We start from the raw sequence: 19,829 nt of genomic DNA, 5'->3' as shown, positions 1-19,829 counted from the left end.
CCTGCCTCCACCTCCAGAGCCCTGGGATCCCAGGCGGGTACCACCAGTCTCCACTAGGACTTGCCTGCTTTTCTTGAGGTTAGGTTGGAGCTGTGGAAGTCGTGGCTTGTGTGGGAAGGAAGGCAGGGGAGGAGAATATCCATTGTCCATTAAGGGTGACATCAGAGACATCTATCACGGCTCAGGGCTGGAGGTCACGCTGCTGCAGAGTGATAGTTTTCTCACCGCTGGCCCCCAAGCACAGTTGCACCGAAGGGGCGGACCTCAGGAGGTGCCTCCCAGAAGAGGGGTCCTATATGCCATTTAGAGTTATGATTGTCTCAATGCCCTCATTTATTCTTGTTCATCCTTCATGCTAGTGTGGACCTTGGTATCTTATACTTGGGGTTATTATCGGACAGCCTTGGCTCGAGTCGCCGCCGGGAGCGAATTCTGTTGAGTCGTGTGTCCAGCAGGGGGCGTGGCGTGGGTCTCATCTTATCCAGGGGCCAGACCCGTCATCTCCTTTCCTCTTCCTCTCTCCCTCTTTTTTCCCCAACTTCCCTCCGTTCCCTTTCTCCCTTTCTCCTCTCCTTGATCTGTTTGTTCCTAAGATAGTGGCTTACTGTGTGGCCTGATCTTTTAATCCTCCTATCTCAGCCTTTCGAGTGCTGGGGTGGTAAGCATCCACCCACTGATTCTATATCTTGGGGAACAGAAGGGAACGAAGCGCTGATGGTTTTGGCCCTCTAGTGGCCGGAGAGGGAACTGCGTTGAAGGTTGCGCCATCCCAGGTCACTCAGTTCACAACTGCCAAGTCAAATCCAGTGTCTCTTAGTGAATGAGGAATGCAGTCTCATTCCATAAAAGTACCAGCTATCGTTAGGAAGCAGCGAAGGAGCTAGAGAGACGGCTCAATGCTTAAGAGCGTGTTCTTTTCTGTTTTCACAGAAGACCCAGGTGTGGTTCTCAGCCCCATACAGGAGACCTCTAGGACATCTCTGTGCCCTCTTACGGCCTCCACGGCACAATCCCCTACACATAACTAAATAAAATGAACTTTTTTTTTTTAGTTTTTTGTTTGTTTAATTGATTGATTTTATTTTCGTTTTTGTTTTTGTGTTTGGTTTGACTTTTCGAGACAGGGTTTCTCTGTGTAGCCCTGGCTGCCTCTGCCTCCTGAGTGCTGGATTCAAAGGTGTACACTACTCCTATCCCACTGAAATATTTATAACAAAGAAAACAATAAGCCTGTCACTTGCTGCTATGTCTGCAAACAATACACTAACTGAAAAAAGCCAGGCACAAAAGACAACCTCCACATTGTCCCTCATGACTGTGGAATGGGAACTCTGACCTCAAGAGACAGAGAAGAGAAGATAGATTAGATAGCAACCTGGAGCAGGGCCTGGGGGAAGGCAGGCAACGGGAGAAAGGTAGCCAGGGGCCACAAAGAGTGTACAGACGGTGAGAGGTGGCCTCTGGTGGCCGCTGCCCAGAGTGGTGACCACAGGAAATAGCAATGTATATTTTGAGCTAGACACAGTGGTATACTGTAGCGAGCTGCGTGGTGTCACACCTGATGGAGATGTATAATCAACTCCTGAGATGGCTAAGGCCTGACCTATGCTGTTATCACACAATGATCATCAGCTGCTTGCATATGCGTGGACTTATGGGCAGTGCCCACCTGGCAGTTCGGGGTTGGCAGCCCATGCCTACTTAAGGGCTGGGAGAGGTTTGCCCGGGGAGAGAGAGAAAGAGAAGGAGAAGGAGATAGATTGCTGTGAATAAAGTCCTGAAAACTGCTGCAAGAAGAGCTCCGAGTGTTGCGTTTTCCTTGCTGGTCAAGAGTGGACGCGACAGTATACTACACGTGTAATGGAGGACTTGAGAGGCTGAGGAGGTGGATTTTACTTCAGAGCCCCTTAGTGAAATCCTTCCGAATAAAACAAATCAATACCAGTATGTGTTTCCAGATAGCTGGGAGTGGGGATGGTTTTGGCTTTTGCATTGTATGGAACCCAAAGCCCTGTGTATGCTAAGTGCCTGCTCTGACCCAGCCCAGGGAGTCTCACCACAAGGAAAGACCTGTGCTTTTAGTTATTCCTTCTTTTTTTAAGATTTATTTATTTATTATGTATACAGCATTCTGCCTCCATATATGCCTGTGCACCAGAAGAGGGCGCCGGATCTCATTACCGATGGTTGTGAGCCACCATGTGGTTGCTGGGAATTGAACTAGGACCTCTGGTAGAGCAGCCAGTGCTCTTAACCACTGAGCCATCTCTCCAGCCCTAGTTATCCCTTCTTGATCAATATTCCACAATATGTACACATATTGAACCAGCATGTTGGACTCAATAAGTAAAGGATATATGTAAAATGAATATTTTAAATGGATGTTTACGTATGAGCCGGGTGGGAGTGGTACACACCGTTAGTCCCAGTACTCGGGAGGTCTATAGAGACAGGGGGATCTCAGTGAGTTCAAGCCCAATCTAGTCTACAGGGTGAGTTTCAGGACAGCCAGGGCTACAGAGAGAAACACTGCCCGGAAAAACCAAACCAAAACAAAAAGAGCACTTGCTGCTGTTGCAAAGGACCCAGGTTCAACTCCCAGAACCCCCATCAGGCAGCTGATGGCCACCTGTAATTCCAAGGGATCAACACAATCTCCTGGTTTCCTTGGGCACTGCTCCCACAAGGAGCTGGGTGGTGGTGGTGCACACCATTAATCCCAGCATTTAGGAGGCAGAGGCGGGAAAATCTCTGAGTTCAAGCCCAACCTGGTCTACAAAGCAAATTCCAGGACAACTAGGGCTATAAAACAAACAAACAAAAAACCCCAAATACTCTTTCTCTAGGTTCACCAATACATCCCTGTTAAGTCCTTTGTTTTGTTTGGCTGTTTTGGGTATTGTTTGCAGTACTGGGTATTGAACCTGGGGCTCTTCAAATTCTAGTCACATGCTCTGCCACTGAGCCATATCCCCCAGCCCCTGTCTCCTAACTGGATGCAAAATGATACCAGTGCCTCCAGCTCCAACCCTTTGCCTCCTGGAATAGGCAGGCTATTTTCCGGAGCAGTAGAGAATGAAGACAGGGTCCTGACCACCCACCTGAAGTAGCTCCTGTTCAATTTGTCCTCTTGATACAATGTTGAGGCCTGAGAGGTGGTTTAGATCAGGGTGGCCTGTGGGGGATTGTCTTGATGGATATGGGAAGACCCAGATCGAAAGTGGGTGTCAACATTCCTGGGGTGGGACTTTGGGCTTCTAAGAGGAGAAAGCTGACTGAGCAGGAATCCCAGATGCAGGCCCTGCTCTCTGCTCTTGGCTGTGGGTATGACATGGTCATCTGTCTGCCGTCCTGCTTTGATGTCCCTGAGACAATGGGCTGTAACTGGGAACTGTGATCTAAAATGAACGTTTCTGTTCTAAGCTGTTTTTTTTTTTTTTCAGGATATTTTCTTACAACAACAGACATTAAACTAGAACAACATTGCCCAACTCCTCGCCTTCGTCTGCTCTGCTTCCCCACTGCCCACTGTCTCACCTCCCCTGTCCCTTCCCTTCTGTTCACAATGACTCCACATTCACAGAGGCCTCATAGAGGACTCCTGTTTGGAGACCTTCATAGCCCTCAGCCTGGGTGCTGGGGTGGCCCTAGGAGCTTGTTAGTATTCAGGGACCTGGGCCCCGTCAGATGGCCTGAGTCTGGGCCTCACAGAGGAACCTGTCACTGGTAAGGAGGGGTGAGTCACACCGTTTAAAGTCGACCTTTTGAGTATGTGCCATTCAGTGACTTCTAGTAAATTTACAGAGCTGTGTAACCCTTACCATCAACCCATTCTAGAACATTCTATCACAACCTCCGACAAAGAGTGAGTGCCGTTAACAGTCTTCTCTCTTCCTCACTCCTGACAACGGCGAATCTTTCTGTTGCTAGGGACCTGCCTGTCGTGGACACATTGTTGACGGAAATCACACCGCACAGACTTCAGTGTCTGGCTGCTGTCGCTGCTCTTTATGATTTTATTTTCTGTGTATGATTGTTTTGCCTGCACATATGTCAGCGCACCACGTGTGCCCAGTGCCCAAAGAGGACAGAGGAGGGCTTCAGCTCCCCCCACTCCCCGAACTGTAGCTGCAGATAGCTGTCAATCACCATGTGGATGCTATAATCGAACCCAGGTCCTCTGGAAGAGCAGACAGAGCCATCTCTTCAGTCATGTGTCTGAGGGTTTTTTTTGTTTGTTTTTGTTTTTTTCCTATTCAACACCTCAGGTTTTAGGCTTTTCTTATTTGTTGTTGTTGTTGTTTTTTTAAGATTTATTTATTATGTATGTAACATTTTGCGCCTGCGGGCCAGAAGAGGGCGCCAGATCTCATTACAGATGGTTGTGAGCCACCATGTGGTTACTGGGAATTGAACTCAGGTCCTCTGGAAGAACAGTTAGTGCTCTTAACCACTGAGCCATCTCTCCAGCCCTTGTTTGCTTTTGTGTATGCATGTGTTTGTATGTGTGCAGGTGCATGTAAACATGTGCACACACGTAGAGACCAAAGAACAACCTCAGGTATCACCCCTCAAATGCTATCTGCCTGGTTTGCTTTTGGGAGAGGATCTCTTACTGGCCTGGAGCTTGCCTCAAGTCATACAGGATGCCAGTCTCGTGAGAAACAGGGGTCTATCTGCCTCTGCCTTCCCAGAGGTGTGATTTCCAGTGTGTGCCACTTTCGTTGTTGTTTTGAGGGAGTGTCTTACTGTGTAGCCCTGGCTGGCCTTGAACTCACAGGAATCTGCCTGCCTCTGCTTCCCAAGGGCTTGGGTTAAAAGTGTGTGCCACCACATGTGGCTGGCTTCCTGGTCCTCATGATTGTATGGCAAACGCTTTATCAGTGGAGACGTCACGGAGGCATCATAGAGGGGTTTTATTTGTTCATTTACCTTTTTTTAAAATTAATTTGTATTTTTCATGGATATTTTGCCTGCACGTATGTCTGTGCACCACTTGCCAGCCTGGTTCCCGCAGAGGTCAGAAGAGGGCATCGTGTTCCCTGGAACTGGAGTTACAGACAGTTGTGAGTCATGTAAGAGCTGGGAGTCAAGCCAGGGTCATCTACAAAAACAAGCGCTCCTAACTACTGAGCCATCTCTCCAGCCCCTGATTTTGGTGCTTGTTTGATTTTTTAAAAATATTTATTTATTATGTATACAATATTCTGTCTGTGTGTATGCCTGCAGGCCAGGAGAGGGCACCAGACCCCCATTACAGATGGTTGTGAGCCACCATGTGGTTGCTGGGAATTGAACTCAGGACCTTTGGAAGAGCAGGCAATGCTCTTAACCTCTGAGCCATCTCTCCAGCCCTTGATTTTTTTTTTAAGGTTTATTTATTTATATACAGGGTTCTGCGTACATGTACACCTGCAGACCAGAAGAGGGCGCCAGATCTCATTACAGATGTTTGTGAGCCACTCTGTGGTTGCAGAAAGTTGAACTCAAGGCCTTTGGAAGAGCAGCCAGTGCTCTTAACTGCTGGGCCATCTTTCCAGCACCCATTTGATTGTTTTTGCAGAACCACATGATGTATCCCTGGCTGGCCTGGAACTTTCTGTGTAGATGGGGCTGGCCTCGATCTGCTTGCCTGTGCCTCTCCTGTGCTGGGGTTACCAAAGATGTGCAACACCATGTCAGGCTTATTGTTTTGTGTTTTTGTTTTTATAGTATTACTATATAGCTCAGGCTGGTCTGGAACTTACTATATAGCCCAGAATGGCTTTCAGCTCAGTCCTCCCGCCTCAGGCTCTGGTGTGCTGGAATTGCAGGCATATGTTCAACCAACATCATGTTGGGGGCTTATCTGTGCCCTGGTGTGTAGCGGCTGCTTTGGGCTGAGTATTACCCTTGGCATGGATTAGCCACCCTTTCTTCTGCGTATCTGCTGCAAGGAGTTGGTCACACCTGCATTTTGGGTGTTAGGAAACTCACTGCTATAGAGAGACAAACAAGCATCCTGGCACCACCACTGTGGAGAGCACAGAGTGTGCGCAGTCTCATCCATGCCCCACCAAAAGCCTGGGGGCTGCTCAGTAGCACCACCCCCATCTTACAGGAAAAGACACCAGATCTGTCTGCTCTCCTACCAGCCCTCCAGTCTGTCCCCTAGCCCTACTGTGTGCTCCCCTAGCCCCACTGTCTGTTCCCCTAGCCCTACTGTGTGCTCCCCTAGTCCCACTGTCTATTCCCCTAGCCCCACTGTCTGCTCCCCAGCCCCTGCTGTCTGTCTCCCAGCCCCATTCTCCACATTACTTTCGTTGCCTTTGCTCTTTTAGAGACTGTGCAAACCAGGAAGTGAAGCACAGCCAACTTGGGAACACAAATATTTGCCAGTCAAGAAAACACTCCCCTGTCAATCAAAACCCAGACAAGCTGGCACACATACTCCGCAGGAGCGGGAGGCAGCTTCTGTTTTGGCATGGTCCAGGTGGCTGATGGCTTCTCCCACTCTGAATGCACCCAGAGCTTCTTCTAGCCTCAAAAGAAGATGAGGAAACTGAGGCTCAGAGTAGTCACTCAGCGTCCAGTGACCTTTACTTCTTTTGAGAATAGTTGTATGAATTCATAGCTTCATAGAGGGGACAGAGGGTTTGCAAGGGACAACTTCCAACACAGCTAAGTGGCAGACAGGCTTCCAAGCCATGGGGGTGGGCAGAGCTTGATCAGGGCTTTATTACAGCTTTTCAAGGTCCCTGCAGGGAGCAGGATACAGCCCAGTCAGGGGCCATAGTTGAGATGCAGCAAATTTTCTGCCTGGCTACAGAAACCCAGACTGTACATCCCTTATGCTGTGTAGATGTATGTGTTTTGCTGGGATGGAACCCAGATAGCCTATTTTTCTATTGCTGAGATAAGACACCATGAACAAGTCAAATTATAAAAGTAAGTATTCAATTCGGGGTTCACTTCCTGAAGGTTAGAGTCTGTCACCATCTCGGAGAAGAGCACATCGGCAAGTAGTCAGGCATGGTACTGGAGTAGTAGCTGGGAGCTTCCATCCTTATCCGCAAGCACAGGACAAGAGAGCACACTGGGAATGATGTGGGCTTAAAGCCTATCTGTTTGGGATCTCCAGCTTGGGACCCCATTCCATGCTCAGGTCTCACTCCTCCTGTTCCAAACCCCACCCTCAGTGTACAAAACGGTGGCCCCACCCCTGGAGATGCCCTCTTCAAACTCTGCCCCTGAGAAAGTCCGCCAACTGTCAACCCCTCCTTGGGGCTGCTCAAGACCATGCCTATGGGCTCCTTAAGACCTGGTAGCTGTATTTGCCACATGATTCCTCTCCTGCCCTCCTGAGGGTCACTCAGGAGTTGCTTTGTTCTGTTCATTAAGCTTGGATTTAATAATTTGGTTTGACTGGCTTATTTATTATATCTGCAGTGGTGGATTTCCATAATCATCACCCCTAGTACCACACCTCCTCCAACAAGGCCACACCTTCTAATCCTTCCCAAACAGCTCCACTAACAAGGGACCAAGTCTTCACGTCTGTGAGCCGTGGGAGTCATTTTCATTCAAACCACTACAGCAGGACCCTGCATATGGGAGGTAACTGCTCTGTCGCAAAGGTACACACCCATCCTTGGGTTTCTTTAGTTTTGAGATTGTAAATGCTTTATGGCTCAGGGTGGCCCCAGCTGGAGACCCTTCTGCTTCCACCTCTGAAATGCCGAAATCTGAAACAGATTACAACTCACCCCTGGGCCTAATGGTGGGGGTTTCCATAACACACATCCTATTTGTTTTTTTTTAATTAATTAATTATTTTTTTACATACCAATCCCAATTCCCCTTTTTCTCCTTCTGCTCTCCCCCTTCCCCCTACCTCCCATCTGCTCTTCAAAGAGGTTAAGGTCTCCCTTGGGAAATCAAGTATGACTGTCTCATCCCCCCCCTCACTGAGGCAGGACTAAAGAAAACCCCTCCCCCGCCTGTGCCTAGGCTGAGCAAGGAATGGGCTCTACAAAGTAACCTCATGCATTAGAGTTAAGTCTTGGTCCCACTGCCAGTTGCCCCATATACTGCCCATGCCACACCATTGGCACCTGTGTTCAGGGGGTCTAATTGGTCTTAATAATAAAAACTCAGAGTCAGATATTAGGAGCTGAAAGCTGAAGGATCAGAGAAGCAGAGAGGCAGCCACTAGAGAGTCTTTACCTCTACCAGTGCTCAGACCAAAGGGGAAAATCCTTCCCTACAAATCCTCAGACCGTGTGCTCCCACTGAATCCTCAGACTGCATGCTCCCACTGAATCCTCAGACTGCATCTCTGACTGCATCCTCAGACTGCCTCTGAGCTCCTGTCTCCTCCTGCCTTATATTCCTTTCTGCCCAGCCATACCCCTTCCTGTTTCCACCTTTCTAGGGCTGGGATTAAAGGTGTTTCTCGTTTAAACTGGAACAATCTCACACAGCCCAGGGTGGCCTTGAACTCACAGAGATCAGTCTGCCTCAGTCTCCCAAATGCTGGGATTAAAGGTGTCACTGCCTGGCCTCTATGGCTAACTAGTGACTTAGCTCTGCACTCTGATCTTCAGGCAAGCTTTATTTATTTTTTAATATTTATTTATTATGTATACAATATTCTGTCTGTGTGTATGCCTGCAGGCCAGGAGAGGACACCAGACCCCCATTACAGATGGTTGTGAGCCACCATGTGGTTGCTGGGAATTGAACTCAGGACCTTTGGAAGAGCAGGCAATGCTCTTAACTTCTGAGCCATCTCTCCAGCCTCAAGCTTTATTTGTTAAATTACAAACAGAATATCACTACCGGCTTCAAACTTGGGTCCAGCCCCTCTTGCCCTTACCAGTTGTAGACTAACCACTCCCTGTGAGCTACCCTGATCTGCTGCCACCCTGCTGGAGTCATCTATCTTAGAGGACCTGTTATAGTTCAGCTCTTCTCACCAGACTCGACTAAGAATTTCCCTGCAGCGCCATAGTAACATGGAGACTTTCAGGGATTTGAGCGTTCTTGGCTCACCTAGGTCCACTGTACAGAGGGCTTGAGGGCATCAGGTTCTGAGGTGTAGCTCGGCAGAAGAGGGTGTGCTTAGCATTTTTCAGGAGTAGGGTTCAATTTTTGCAATCGCAATGATAAAACGTTTGTAGACTTGTCGCCTCAGAGGGCTCACCTGACATTTGTTTGGTTTGCTACAACTTTGATTCTGGGTTCTGTCCCAAAGGATCAGACAAGAACAGACAGGGAAGTCCCATTTTTTGCTTTTATTAACCCATGTTCAGAAAGGGCAAAGACCGTAAAATTAAACGGAAGACCCTTCCCTCAAGATGGTGTCTGTGTGGACCAGTTAGCCATGTCCCAGGTTCCAGAGCTGAGTTTGGGATGAATATGTTTATTTCTGGATCTGCGTTTAGGGCTGGTGAAGACAAGGCTCCAAAACTCTACCCTTTTAGAGTGGAGGCAGGCAAGTGACTTGAGCTTGCAGCGGGGGCTGCTAAGAAGCGGGTTGCGGCAGGTGCACCGCCTCCTGCTGGCGTGTAGGGGAAGGGGCGGGTGCAGGAGAGGCAGGGGCGGGGCAAGAGGCGGGGCCGCGCACAACTAAAGAAGGTAGGGGCGGGGCCATGAGCACGGGCAGGAGGAGGAGTGGTGTGCGGCCGGAGGGCGGGGACAGGACTGAAGACCAATGAAGAAGAGGGGACGGGGCTAAAGGCGGGGCCGGGAGAGGGTAGCGATGGCCCGGGCGCTGGATCATCAGGGGAGTAACTAACTCACGACCCCGCCGAATCAGGACTAAGGAAGCCTGGAGCCTGCGGATAGGAAAGGGTGAACCAGAGAAGGGCGGGGCCCTGTTATAGTTCTCGGCGGGGCTTGAGTGCAGCCGCGCTCTGACCGACCAATCCGCGGGCTCGTACTAGCTGCAGATTCTTGTCGCGGCTGCGACGATCGCAACGTCTCTATAGGTCGCCGCAGGCCGTCTTCCGGTAGGGTGGGCGTGTCAGGGGGCGGGTCCCCGCGTCGTGGCGGGAAAGCCTCGGCCCAGGCTGGACCTCTGAGACACGGAGGGACGGGAACGGATCTGAAGTGTGGTCTCTTCACCATGGACGCCGCCGAGGTGGAGTTTTTGGCCGAGAAGGAACTGGTGACCATCATTCCGAACTTCAGCCTGGACAAAATCTACCTGATTGGGGTGAGGCGGGCGGGACGGGGCTGCGGCCGCGGGGTCATGCACAGGTCACCGCTCCTTTCCACCTGGGGTCTGCCTTGTCCTTGCAGGGGGACCTGGGGCCCTTCAACCCCGGCTTACCCGTGGAAGTGCCCCTGTGGCTGGCCATTAACCTGAAACAGAGACAGAAGTGCCGTCTGCTACCTCCAGAGTGGATGGATGTAGGTGAGCTTCCCTGGGGCCCGGGTGGGTCGGGCTTGTATCTGGATCTGCCTCCTTCCTCGTTCCGGGTTCCCGGACAGCCGACTCCTTCCAGTGGCTCTTTGATGTGTAGTGTTTGTGATACTTCCAGTTCCTATTTGGATTTTAGATATTTACCTAGCCTTAAAATCAAAGATGTGGGGTCGACGAGATGGCTCAGTGGGTAAGGGCACTTGCAGCAAAGCCTGAGAACCTGAGTCCAATCCCCAAAATCTACAGTGGGAGGAGAGAACCGAGTCCTGCTGTTCTCTGACTTTCCTATGCGCTCGACTGCATACAATAATAGTAAATTTTAGTTTATATCTGGAGCAGAGATTCAACTTTAAAGAGGCATTTTAAACTTTTCTTAGTTTTTTTTTTTTTTTTTTGAGACAGAGTTTCTCTGTGTAGCCCTGATATGCTAGAACTCACTCTGTAGACCAGGCTGGCTTGGAACTCACAGAGATCCGGCAAGTTTTGTTTTAATTGAGTGTCAGCATGCTAGGAAATTCTGTTACAAAGACTGTGAAAATGTGCAGTTAGTTTTGTCAAATCGACACAAACTCAAGTCACCTGGGAAGATGGAACCTCCACGGAGAAATTACCTCCATCTGACCGGCCTGTGAGCATGACTGTGGGCGTTTCCTTGGTTAATGACTGACACGGCAGGGCCCAGCCCACTGTTGGTCTGGTCACCCTTACACAGGTGGGGCTGAGTTATATAAGAGGGCAGGAAAGCCAGTAAGCAGCCTTCCTCCGTGGCTCCTGTTTCTGTGCCTGCTTCAGTTCCTGCCCTCACTTGCATCAGCGATGATGGACTGCCATCCGGCCAGATAAACCCTTTCCTCCCCAGCTTGATTAATGGTGTTTATCATAGCATAGCAAAGCAAATTAGGACCGGCACCCTACAATGGGTTATTATTCAGCCGTGTAAAGGAACGGGCTTCTGATATATGCTTCAAGGTGGATGAACCTGGAAAATAGGATGTTGAATAAAAAAGCTCGTATGATTCTGTTTATGTAGACAGTCAGAAATAGAACCACGGAGCCGGGCGGTGGTGGCGCACGCCTTTAATCCCAGCACTCGGGAGGCAGAGGCAGGCGGATCTCTGTGAGTTCGAGACCAACCTGGTCTACAAGAGGTAGTTCCAGGACAGGCTCCAAAACCACTGTCTCAAAAATAAAAAAAAAAAAATAAAATAAAATAAAAAAAAAATTGAACCACGGGCACGGAATAGTGACTGCTTAGGTAATGGGGGCTGGGGAAGTGATGGAGGAGTTATGGGTTTTTTGGGGGGGTTGATAATCTGAGATTAAATTGATGGTCGCACAACTCTTTATTAAAAGCCCTTTGTACAGTTTGATTCAAAAGTATGATGGTAGATTAAAGATGTCTCTGAAGATGTTAGAAAAAAATGAAAGAAAACATTCATGAGCCTTTGCAGTCTTTCCTGGTCTTGTTTTTTTGGTGGGAGAGAGGTTGTGCATCACGTGTTGAAAATCCCCCTTGAGCTTGCCTGGAGGCACCTGAGAAGACCTAGAAAAAAGCTTAGTCATGGTCCGTTTTGTTGGCAGTTCAACAGACACACCTGGAAACAAGCGCCCTCAATGGAGACATCAGCTCCATTAGATTGGCCTGTGGGCATGTGTGTCGGGCAATGTCTTGATGCGTGCCACCCCTAGGCAGGTGGTCCTGGGCTGTGTAAGCAAGCAAACTGAGCCAGCCAATGAACAGTTTTCCCTCGTGGTTCCGTTTGAGTCCCTACCCTGACTTCCCTCCGTGGTGGACTTTGATCAGTGAGCCAAATAAACCTATTCATCCCCAGTTTGTTTTTGGTCATGATGTTCATCGTGGCAAAGGAAAGCAAACGCGGGCAGAATGTTTAAGCCAGTCGCTCCCAGGTAGAGAGCTGTGCTTGAACTTGGGCCTCTTGTTCCCCATGTAAAGGAGTGGATGATTCACAGTCCTGAAACTGGAGACCCCAGTTCCTGTGCCTCAGGGGGCAACTTTAGCCCCTCTGTGTATGAATCTGTTAAGAGACCCATCATTGGTTTCAGCTGGCCCAGGCCCAAAGTCAGATAGATGGGCAGAGTTCTATGCTTTTGCTGTCCAGGTGAGGGGCAATCAGATGGTGCTGGTGCGGGTAGCCTGTGCAGGAGGCCTGTCTGCTCTGGGACTTCATGTCCATAGAATGACATCATGTGGCATGCTTCTCTGACTTCTCTTGTGGGTGTGTGGTTTGCAGTTGGCCCCATGGCCACATGCACCTTGTCTCCTGCTTAGCTGCTCCCTTGTGTGAGGACTCTCTGCATCTGCTCGCCTGGTCTGTGGGTGGGCATTTGGGTTACTTGACATTTATCCATATTTATTTTTATTTTATATGTGTGGGTTATGTGTGCCACATGCGTGCTGCATGCAGTGCCTTTAGAGACCACAGGAGTATATCTGATTCCCCGGAAGTGGGGTTCAGAGCTGCTGCATGAGTGCTGGGGTCCAGACCCAGGTCCTCTGGAAGAGCAGCAAGTGCTCTTAATTGCTGAGCCGTCTCTCCAGCCCATTTCCCAGTTTTTTTTTTTTTTTTTTTTTTTCCGAGACAGGGTTTCTCTGTAGCTTTGGTGCCTGTCCTGGAACTAGCTCTTATAGACCAGGCTGGCCTCAAACTCCCAGAGGTCCGCCTGCCTCTGCCTCCCGAGTGCTGGGATCAAAGGTGTGCGCCACCACCGCCCGGCCCGTTTCCCAGTTTTAAAAGTCATCGTGTTCGTGTGTCAGCAGGTGTGCCTTGGCACACCTGTGAGCAGAGGACAACTTGTTGAGTCAGTTGTGCCCTTCCTCTGTGTCCACCTTCATCAGGCTTGCGACAGGCACCTTTATCTACTGAGCCATCTCGCCAGTCTCCAGGGCATTCCCATTTTTTACGATTTTGAATGAGACTGTTGGAATTTTCTTGTCTGAGTCTTTCAGTAGATAGGTGTTGTTCTTTGACTTGTTGGGACAGGGTCTCATGTAGCCTAGGCTGCTCCCTCCTTGCTGTGTAGTTGAGAATGGGTCCCCACCTCCCGTGTTGCTGGGTTACAGGTGTCTGCTCTGCCGCAGGCTTGTTTTCCTTAGGCAGACAGATACCGCCTGTTGGGGACTTGGGCCACACACAGGTGATCTGAAGTGATAAGAAGCAGCCAGCCAGTCCTGCTGAGTGTTAGAACTTTAGGATCCCCGGGAAATGTAGATGAGATCACATTGTCTCACATCCTGGCCAGAGGGTTGGCATCGCCAGTCTGAGTGGTGAAGATATTGCACAGATGTGTTTATCTGACTCAAGGGTAGAAGGAAAACTAATCCCATGCAGCGGGTCCAGGCCAGTAGTGGACTGCCTGCCTGGAATGCGTGAGGTGTGCAGGAAAAATTATATCACTGCTTTCGTGGCGGTGTGGTGAGGCTGCTTGCAGCTGGCCTGGGTGCTTTCAAGGGAGCAGTAGCAGGCTTTGCTGAGGTATGTGTGGAGGACAGAAGGGAAGAGCTGGTGCTAAGACATGCCCAGCTGCGGCTTGAGGCTCAGCTCTGCTTAGATGGAATCACTGTTTTCTGAGGTTGGCAGAACGCAGGACAGTGAGGGGGCCCAGGGTATGTTGTAGTCTGAGCCCACTGTTTTAGGTTTGCTGGATAGCAGTCCAGGTGGAAGTCCTTCATGTGAACAGTGGGACATAGAGGCAGGAGTTGGGGAAGTCCTCCAGGAGTTTCGGGTCTCCACTTGAGCAGAACGAGGTGGCTAGAATGTGAGCCTGGGGTGTGGCAAGGACTCACCTGTGGAGCTCTGGACTCCAGCATTGAGAGGTCACAGGTCATTGGCTACAGACACGAGTAGAGGAGTAGAGGGCAGATAGATCAGAAGGAGGTTCAGGGGTAGTGGTGACATCAGACTCTGTTCTTCCCGAGCAGCGCTTGCAAGGCGTCTCGTCTAAGATAGGAATATCCCACCTCGTTTGTATGCAGTGTAGTTGCCTATTGGCCACGTAGGCAGTACCAGCACCTGGGCAAATTGTAAGATTACAAGTGTTTTTCTACCAGGTGGTAGTGGCACATGCCTTTAATCCCAGTACTTGGGAGGCAGAGGCAGGCAGGCGAAGCTCTGTGAGTTCAAGGCCAGCCTGGTCTACAGAGCGAGTTCCAGGACAGTTAGGGCTGTTGCACAGGGAAACCCTGCCTTGAAAAAAATAAAAAGTTTTCTTGGGACTGGAGAGATAGCTCAGTGACTAAGAATATTAGCTGCTCTTCCAGAGAATCTGAGTTCAATTCCCAGCAACCACATGGTGACTTACAACCATCTATAATGAGACCTGATGTTCTCTTCTGGCGTGCAGGCATACATACAGACAGAACACTCATATACATAAATAAAAGAAAGCAAACTTTTTTTCAGCCAGGAGTAGTGATGCATGCCCTTAATCCCAGAACTCTGGAGGCAGAAGCAGATGGATTTCTGAGTTCAAGGCAGCCTCCTCTACAGAGCAAATGCCAGGACAGCCAGGGTTACACAGAGAAATGCTGTCTTGAGAAACAAAAGAACACGTCTTCTCTTTGCTATGGTGTTGGTGAAGCACATTGACCTCTGTGTTTCAGAGAAATTGGAGCAGATGCGAGATCAGGAGCGGAAGGAGGAGACGTTCACCCCAGTGCCCAGCCCGCACTACATGGAGATCACCAAGCTCCTGCTCAATCAGTGAGTCAGCGCATGAGGTCGTGCATGCCCTCTGTGGACTCGGATTCTCGCCCTCTCTTCATACCCACTCCCATGGTGGCCCAGCCACCCAGTTTCTCACCTAGGTGACCTGGAGAGGTGTCTCTATGCAGGGTGATGAGGCTATCTCTCTGTTCTCTCCTGTTCCTTCTCTCCCCGCCTTGGATTCTGTATGTCCAGGCCTGTCTGTGCACATGCTTCATTTAGTCCAGCTTTGCCCGGAAGTGTGTGCATCCGGGTTCCCTGTGTCGGTGTCTGCATCTGTCACAGGAGTGGCCAAGGGCCTCATGTGGGCCTTGGTCTCGAGCTATAGAGATGTGCCCTGCAAGCTCTGGGTTTGTGTGTCCACATCTGCCCCAGCTGTCTGTCTTATGCTTGGTGCTGCCTGTCTGTAGCTTCTAGCTTGTCTCGGGTCAGTGCTCACAGCGGTCACAGCTGGCAGGCGTTGTCGCCCCTCTCACAGCTCTGTCTGTAGGTTTATGCTCCCACTGGATTTTTGGCAGAATAGGTTTGTTTGTCTGATATGGGGTATTGCTATATTGCTTACATTGGTTCTTAACTCTGGGCTTTAGTGGTCCCACTGCCCTAGCTCCTAGCCTAGCACCGTGTCTGCAGCGCTCTGTTCTGGCATTTGCTCCAGGGCAGTTTTGTAGTCTACTGTCCGGCTGTGCCATTATGCAGCCTGTACTAGACAGGCAGGGACTGTCCCCACACGGGCTTCATGAAGGTTTGTTGAATGAAAGCGGTGGGTGCCTGAACCTAACGTAATGAACATCCAGTTGGACCATACCTTTCAGCAGGTTCAAGAGCAGATCTGGCACCAAGACCAGAACTGTGCCACCCTCTTAGATCGGCTGGGCAGTAGGGACCTGTATCACCGCATGTCCAAAGGTGAACTCAAGAGGGATGGGTGGCTGTAGGTCACCCATTCTTTCCTACAACAATATACTTGGGCGATGGTGGCGCACGCCTTTAATCCTAGCACTTGGGAGGCAGAGACAGGCGGATCTCTGAGTTCAAGACCAGCCTGGTCTACAGAGCTAGTTCCAGGACAGGCTCCAAAGCCACAGAGAAACCCTGTCTGGGAAAAAAAATATATACACACACACACACACACACACACACACACACACACACACACACACACACACTTACTGTTCTAAACATGGTCACATGGTCTGAGTTCCCCTTTGGGTAGAGAAACGTGACCCTGTGAACTGGTCACAGTCAGGGCCTGTGGGAGTCCTTGGGGCATAGCAGGGCCTGGTGGGGCCAGAGAAGGCACTGAAGGAACACAAGCGTGAGGAGAGCAGCAGACTGTCCCAGAGGAGCAGGGAGAGGGCGGCAGGGGAGGAGGAGCTGTAAGGAACTGGGGCTCCGCGTGCTAGAGGTACGCAGACTGACGAGGGTACATGGTGGGCCGCGGAGCCATGGATTCTGTGGTGGTGAGGAGACCTGAGGAGGTGAGAAAAATTGTGGCAGTCTGGGAAAGGAGAAAATCTGGGTGCATGGCTCGGAACCAGGCTGGAGCTACCAGTATAGAGAACTTTTTCTTGACGTTCTGTGTATTCTACTCTGCCAAGAACCTTATTGTTGTCCGAGTATGGTAGTACACTTTGTAGGGGTGGAGGGTAAAGACAGATAGATCTCGGAATGCCAGTTTGGTCTACTTTAGGAGTTCCAGGCCACCCAGGGCTATACAGGAAGACCATGTCTTTTAAAACAACAACAAAAACCAAAGCCTTACTGTGTAATTTATTTAGTTAAGAAACCCAATTAACATTTTTTCAGCTTGGTGGTGATGGTACACACCTTAAATCCCAGCACTCAGAGGCAGAGGCAGAGGCAGGTAGATTTCTGAGTTCAAGGCTAGCCTGGTGTACAGAGTTCCTAGACAACCAGGGCTACACAGAGATACCCTGTCTGGAAAAAAAATGAATGAATGAATATAAATAAAAATGTAAAAAACCACATTTATTTTGTGGATCCCTGCGTACGGCATGGCATGCAGTGCATATGGAGGTCAGAGGACAACTTCAGGAACTGGCTCCAGAGTGCTTAGCCACTGACACCTTTGCCTGCTGAGCCATCTCGATGGTCTGGGAACCAGTTTTACTTTGTTTGGTAGTTGATAAGGATCTGGAGGGTTTTTTTGTTTGTTTGTTTTGTTTTTTTGAGGCAGAATTTCTCAGTAGCTATGGAGCCAGTGCTAGAACTCGCTCTATAGACCAGACCAGGCTGGGCTTGAACACTCAGAGATCTGCCTGCCTCTGTGCCCACCCCCACTGTGTGCTGGGATTAAAGGTATGCGCCACCACCACTCAGATCTGAACATGTGTGTTCATCATTCTATACCACAGACCTGCCTGCTACTCCTGTGTTGACAGGCTGGGGAGAGCCCCTAGTGATGGGCTACAAGAGTCCCCTTGCCTCTGTCTTGTGTGAGCTTCTTTTTTCAAAGGTTGGCTTCTAGTATGTCGTAAAGGAAAGTTGTTACTAACTGCCACCTTAAACTCTGCAGACACCCGCTACTTTGAGACTTTGTTCTGCGGTTTTTGTAACCTGTGCTCCCCACAGTGGCAGTCCCGTTTCTCTGCCTTTTGTGAGCACTTAAAGGGCTTAGCACAAAGCTTGCCCTTTTCTTCCCCTGTGGTGCTGGGTAGTGAGGTTATGTCACTGGTAAAAACAGGGATCTGCTGACCTGAGCCAGCTTGAGATAAAGTTACATAGCACAGAATGTTGTTACCAAAAGGAAGTGTCCCCGGCCCAGTTTTCCACTATTCTTTTTTGGTTTTTTGTGACAGGGTTTCCGGGAACTCACCTGCAGACCAGACTGGCCTCGAACTCAGAGATCTGCCTGCCTCTGCCTCCCCAAGTGCTGGGATTAAAGGCATGTGCCACCACCACCCAGCTCTATTTTTTAATTACATGTGTGTATATGTCTGTGTGGAGCATGTGCATGTCAGTGCAGCTGCAAGGAGACAAGAAGAGAGAGTATTGGATCTTCCAGAGCTGGAATTACAGGGAGTCTAGCCATCCCACGTAGGTGTCTGGGAACTGATTGAGCCCTTTGCAGGAGCACCAAGTGCTCTTAACTGCTAGCCTTCTCTAGCACCTTCAATGTGTTATCGTTTTGAAGATTTATCTTTGTGTCCACGTGTTGGTATGTGCATGTGAGTGCAGGTCAGTGTCCTCAGGCCAGAGGTGTGGGATCCCTTGGAGCTGGGGTTAGAGGTCGTTTTGACCCATCGGGCATGGGTGCTAGGAACCAAACTGTACACCCTTCAAGAGCAGTGTGTGCTAATTACTGAGCCATCTGTAGCCTGTGTTGTTGCTTTGTTGCACACTCTATTCCGTGACCAGGTATTCTCCTGTCTCAGCCTCCCAAGTGCTGGGAGTAGTCACCATTTCTGGCTCTCAGCATTTCGCTTTGTCAGATCTGTCATTTCATTGTGTATAGCCACTGGGCATGGACAGTGAGAATGAATGGAAACACTGGGCACCAAGCTTACCTGCCGACATCCCAACCCTCGAGGAAAGAACAGAGCCCAATACTCTCCCAGGTCCATGCAAGGCTTTTTTTTTTTCTTTTTTCTTTTTTTTTTTTTTTTTTTGCCTTCTTGCCTTGAAACAGAGTCTCTAGCTGTATATCCCAGCCTTCAACTTCTGGTTCTCCTGCCTCAGCCTTCTCTGAGTGCTAGGGTTACAGCCATGTGCTACCATACCTGGCTCAAGCTTTGTTTATCTACACGTGCGGCTGTCTGCCACAGGTGTTTGTGGCCTATGGTTTATAAGCAGTTGTGAGCTGCCTGATGGATGCCAGCAACAGAACTGGAATCCTCGGGAAGAGCAGCAAGCACTAACTGCTGAGCTGTTTGGGGCCGCAAGCTTTGGTTTTAAAGCAGCCATTGTGCCTGTGTTGGGCAAGCTCACCAAGTGCTCCTATCTGCTTTGCCTGTGTGTCTGTATCTTCAGTACTGTGTGTCTATGTTATCCTCAGTGCTTCCGACAACATTCCCAAGGCAGACACCATCCGGACACTGATCAAAGATCTGTGGGACACACGCATGGCCAAGCTCCGGGTGTCTGCTGACAGCTTTGTGCGACAGCAGGAGGCACACGCCAAGGTAGGCGTGGCTTTCCTGTCCCCGCCCAGTGCCCGTGGGCACTGCCAGCCAGTGTGAATGCTTCCAGGGAGTTGTCAGGGCATTCTGCCTGCTCAGCCATGTAAACAGGGATTTGAAGCTGCTTTGAGTAATAACTCATGGGGACTCGGGATATGGCTCTTGGGGAGCCAGCCTGGTGCACACAGGCTTTTGGGCTTCACTCTCACACCCAGGAGCACACAACTCATTGGCTTACAAGCGTCCACTCAGTGAGGTTAGTTTTCTGAAGTCCAAACTTCCTCTGCTCTCACTGGCTTTTTGTTTCAGCTGGATAACCTGACCCTGATGGAGATCAACAGCAGTGGGGCCTTCCTCACCCAGGCACTTAATCACATGTACAAACTCCGCACAAACCTCCAGCCCTCCGAGAGTACACAGTCTTAGGACTTCTAGCTCGACTGAAGAGGCTCTGGAGAGATGGGTGTGGACACGGGTGGAGGAACTCGGCTTGCCTAAAGCTCAGCTTCCATCGCTGTAGAAAGCCACCAGCTTCCCTGTCGTGGGGAAGAAAACAAG

General features: G+C 50.0%; 1 protein-coding gene across 1 annotated transcript; it reads left to right on the top strand.

Annotated features, from left to right (window-relative positions):
• Positions 1–9,724: 9,724 nt before the first annotated feature.
• Gins2 (GINS complex subunit 2) lies at positions 9,725–19,795 on the top strand. The gene is made up of 5 exons (XM_050165199.1): positions 9,725–10,198; positions 10,285–10,399; positions 15,030–15,129; positions 19,148–19,274; positions 19,581–19,795. Exons 1-5 carry the CDS (start codon positions 10,109–10,111, stop codon positions 19,695–19,697), a joined length of 549 nt encoding a protein of 182 aa, XP_050021156.1. The 5' UTR covers positions 9,725–10,108; the 3' UTR covers positions 19,698–19,795.
• Positions 19,796–19,829: the final 34 nt, after the last annotated feature.

Source organism: Alexandromys fortis, unplaced genomic scaffold (genome assembly GCF_014885135.2).
Source record: "Alexandromys fortis isolate MF-2015 unplaced genomic scaffold, M_Fortis_MF-2015_v1.1 scaffold_165, whole genome shotgun sequence".
In the NCBI taxonomy this organism is placed as follows: Eukaryota; Metazoa; Chordata; class Mammalia; order Rodentia; family Cricetidae; genus Alexandromys; species Alexandromys fortis.
Note: the sequence above shows the minus strand (reverse complement) of the source record. Positions and strands in the feature narration are given on the sequence as shown.

Excerpts from the sequence above, each read along its gene's own strand:
- Gins2 (XM_050165199.1), top strand. The coding sequence starts at position 10,109 with ATGGACGCCGCCGAGGTGGAGTTTTTGGCCGAGAAGGAACTGGTGACC. Across the intron at positions 10,199-10,284 it reads ACAAAATCTACCTGATTGGG|GGGGACCTGGGGCCCTTCAA; the intron begins GTGAGGCGGGCG and ends TTGTCCTTGCAG. Across the intron at positions 19,275-19,580 it reads AGCAGGAGGCACACGCCAAG|CTGGATAACCTGACCCTGAT; the intron begins GTAGGCGTGGCT and ends TTTTTGTTTCAG.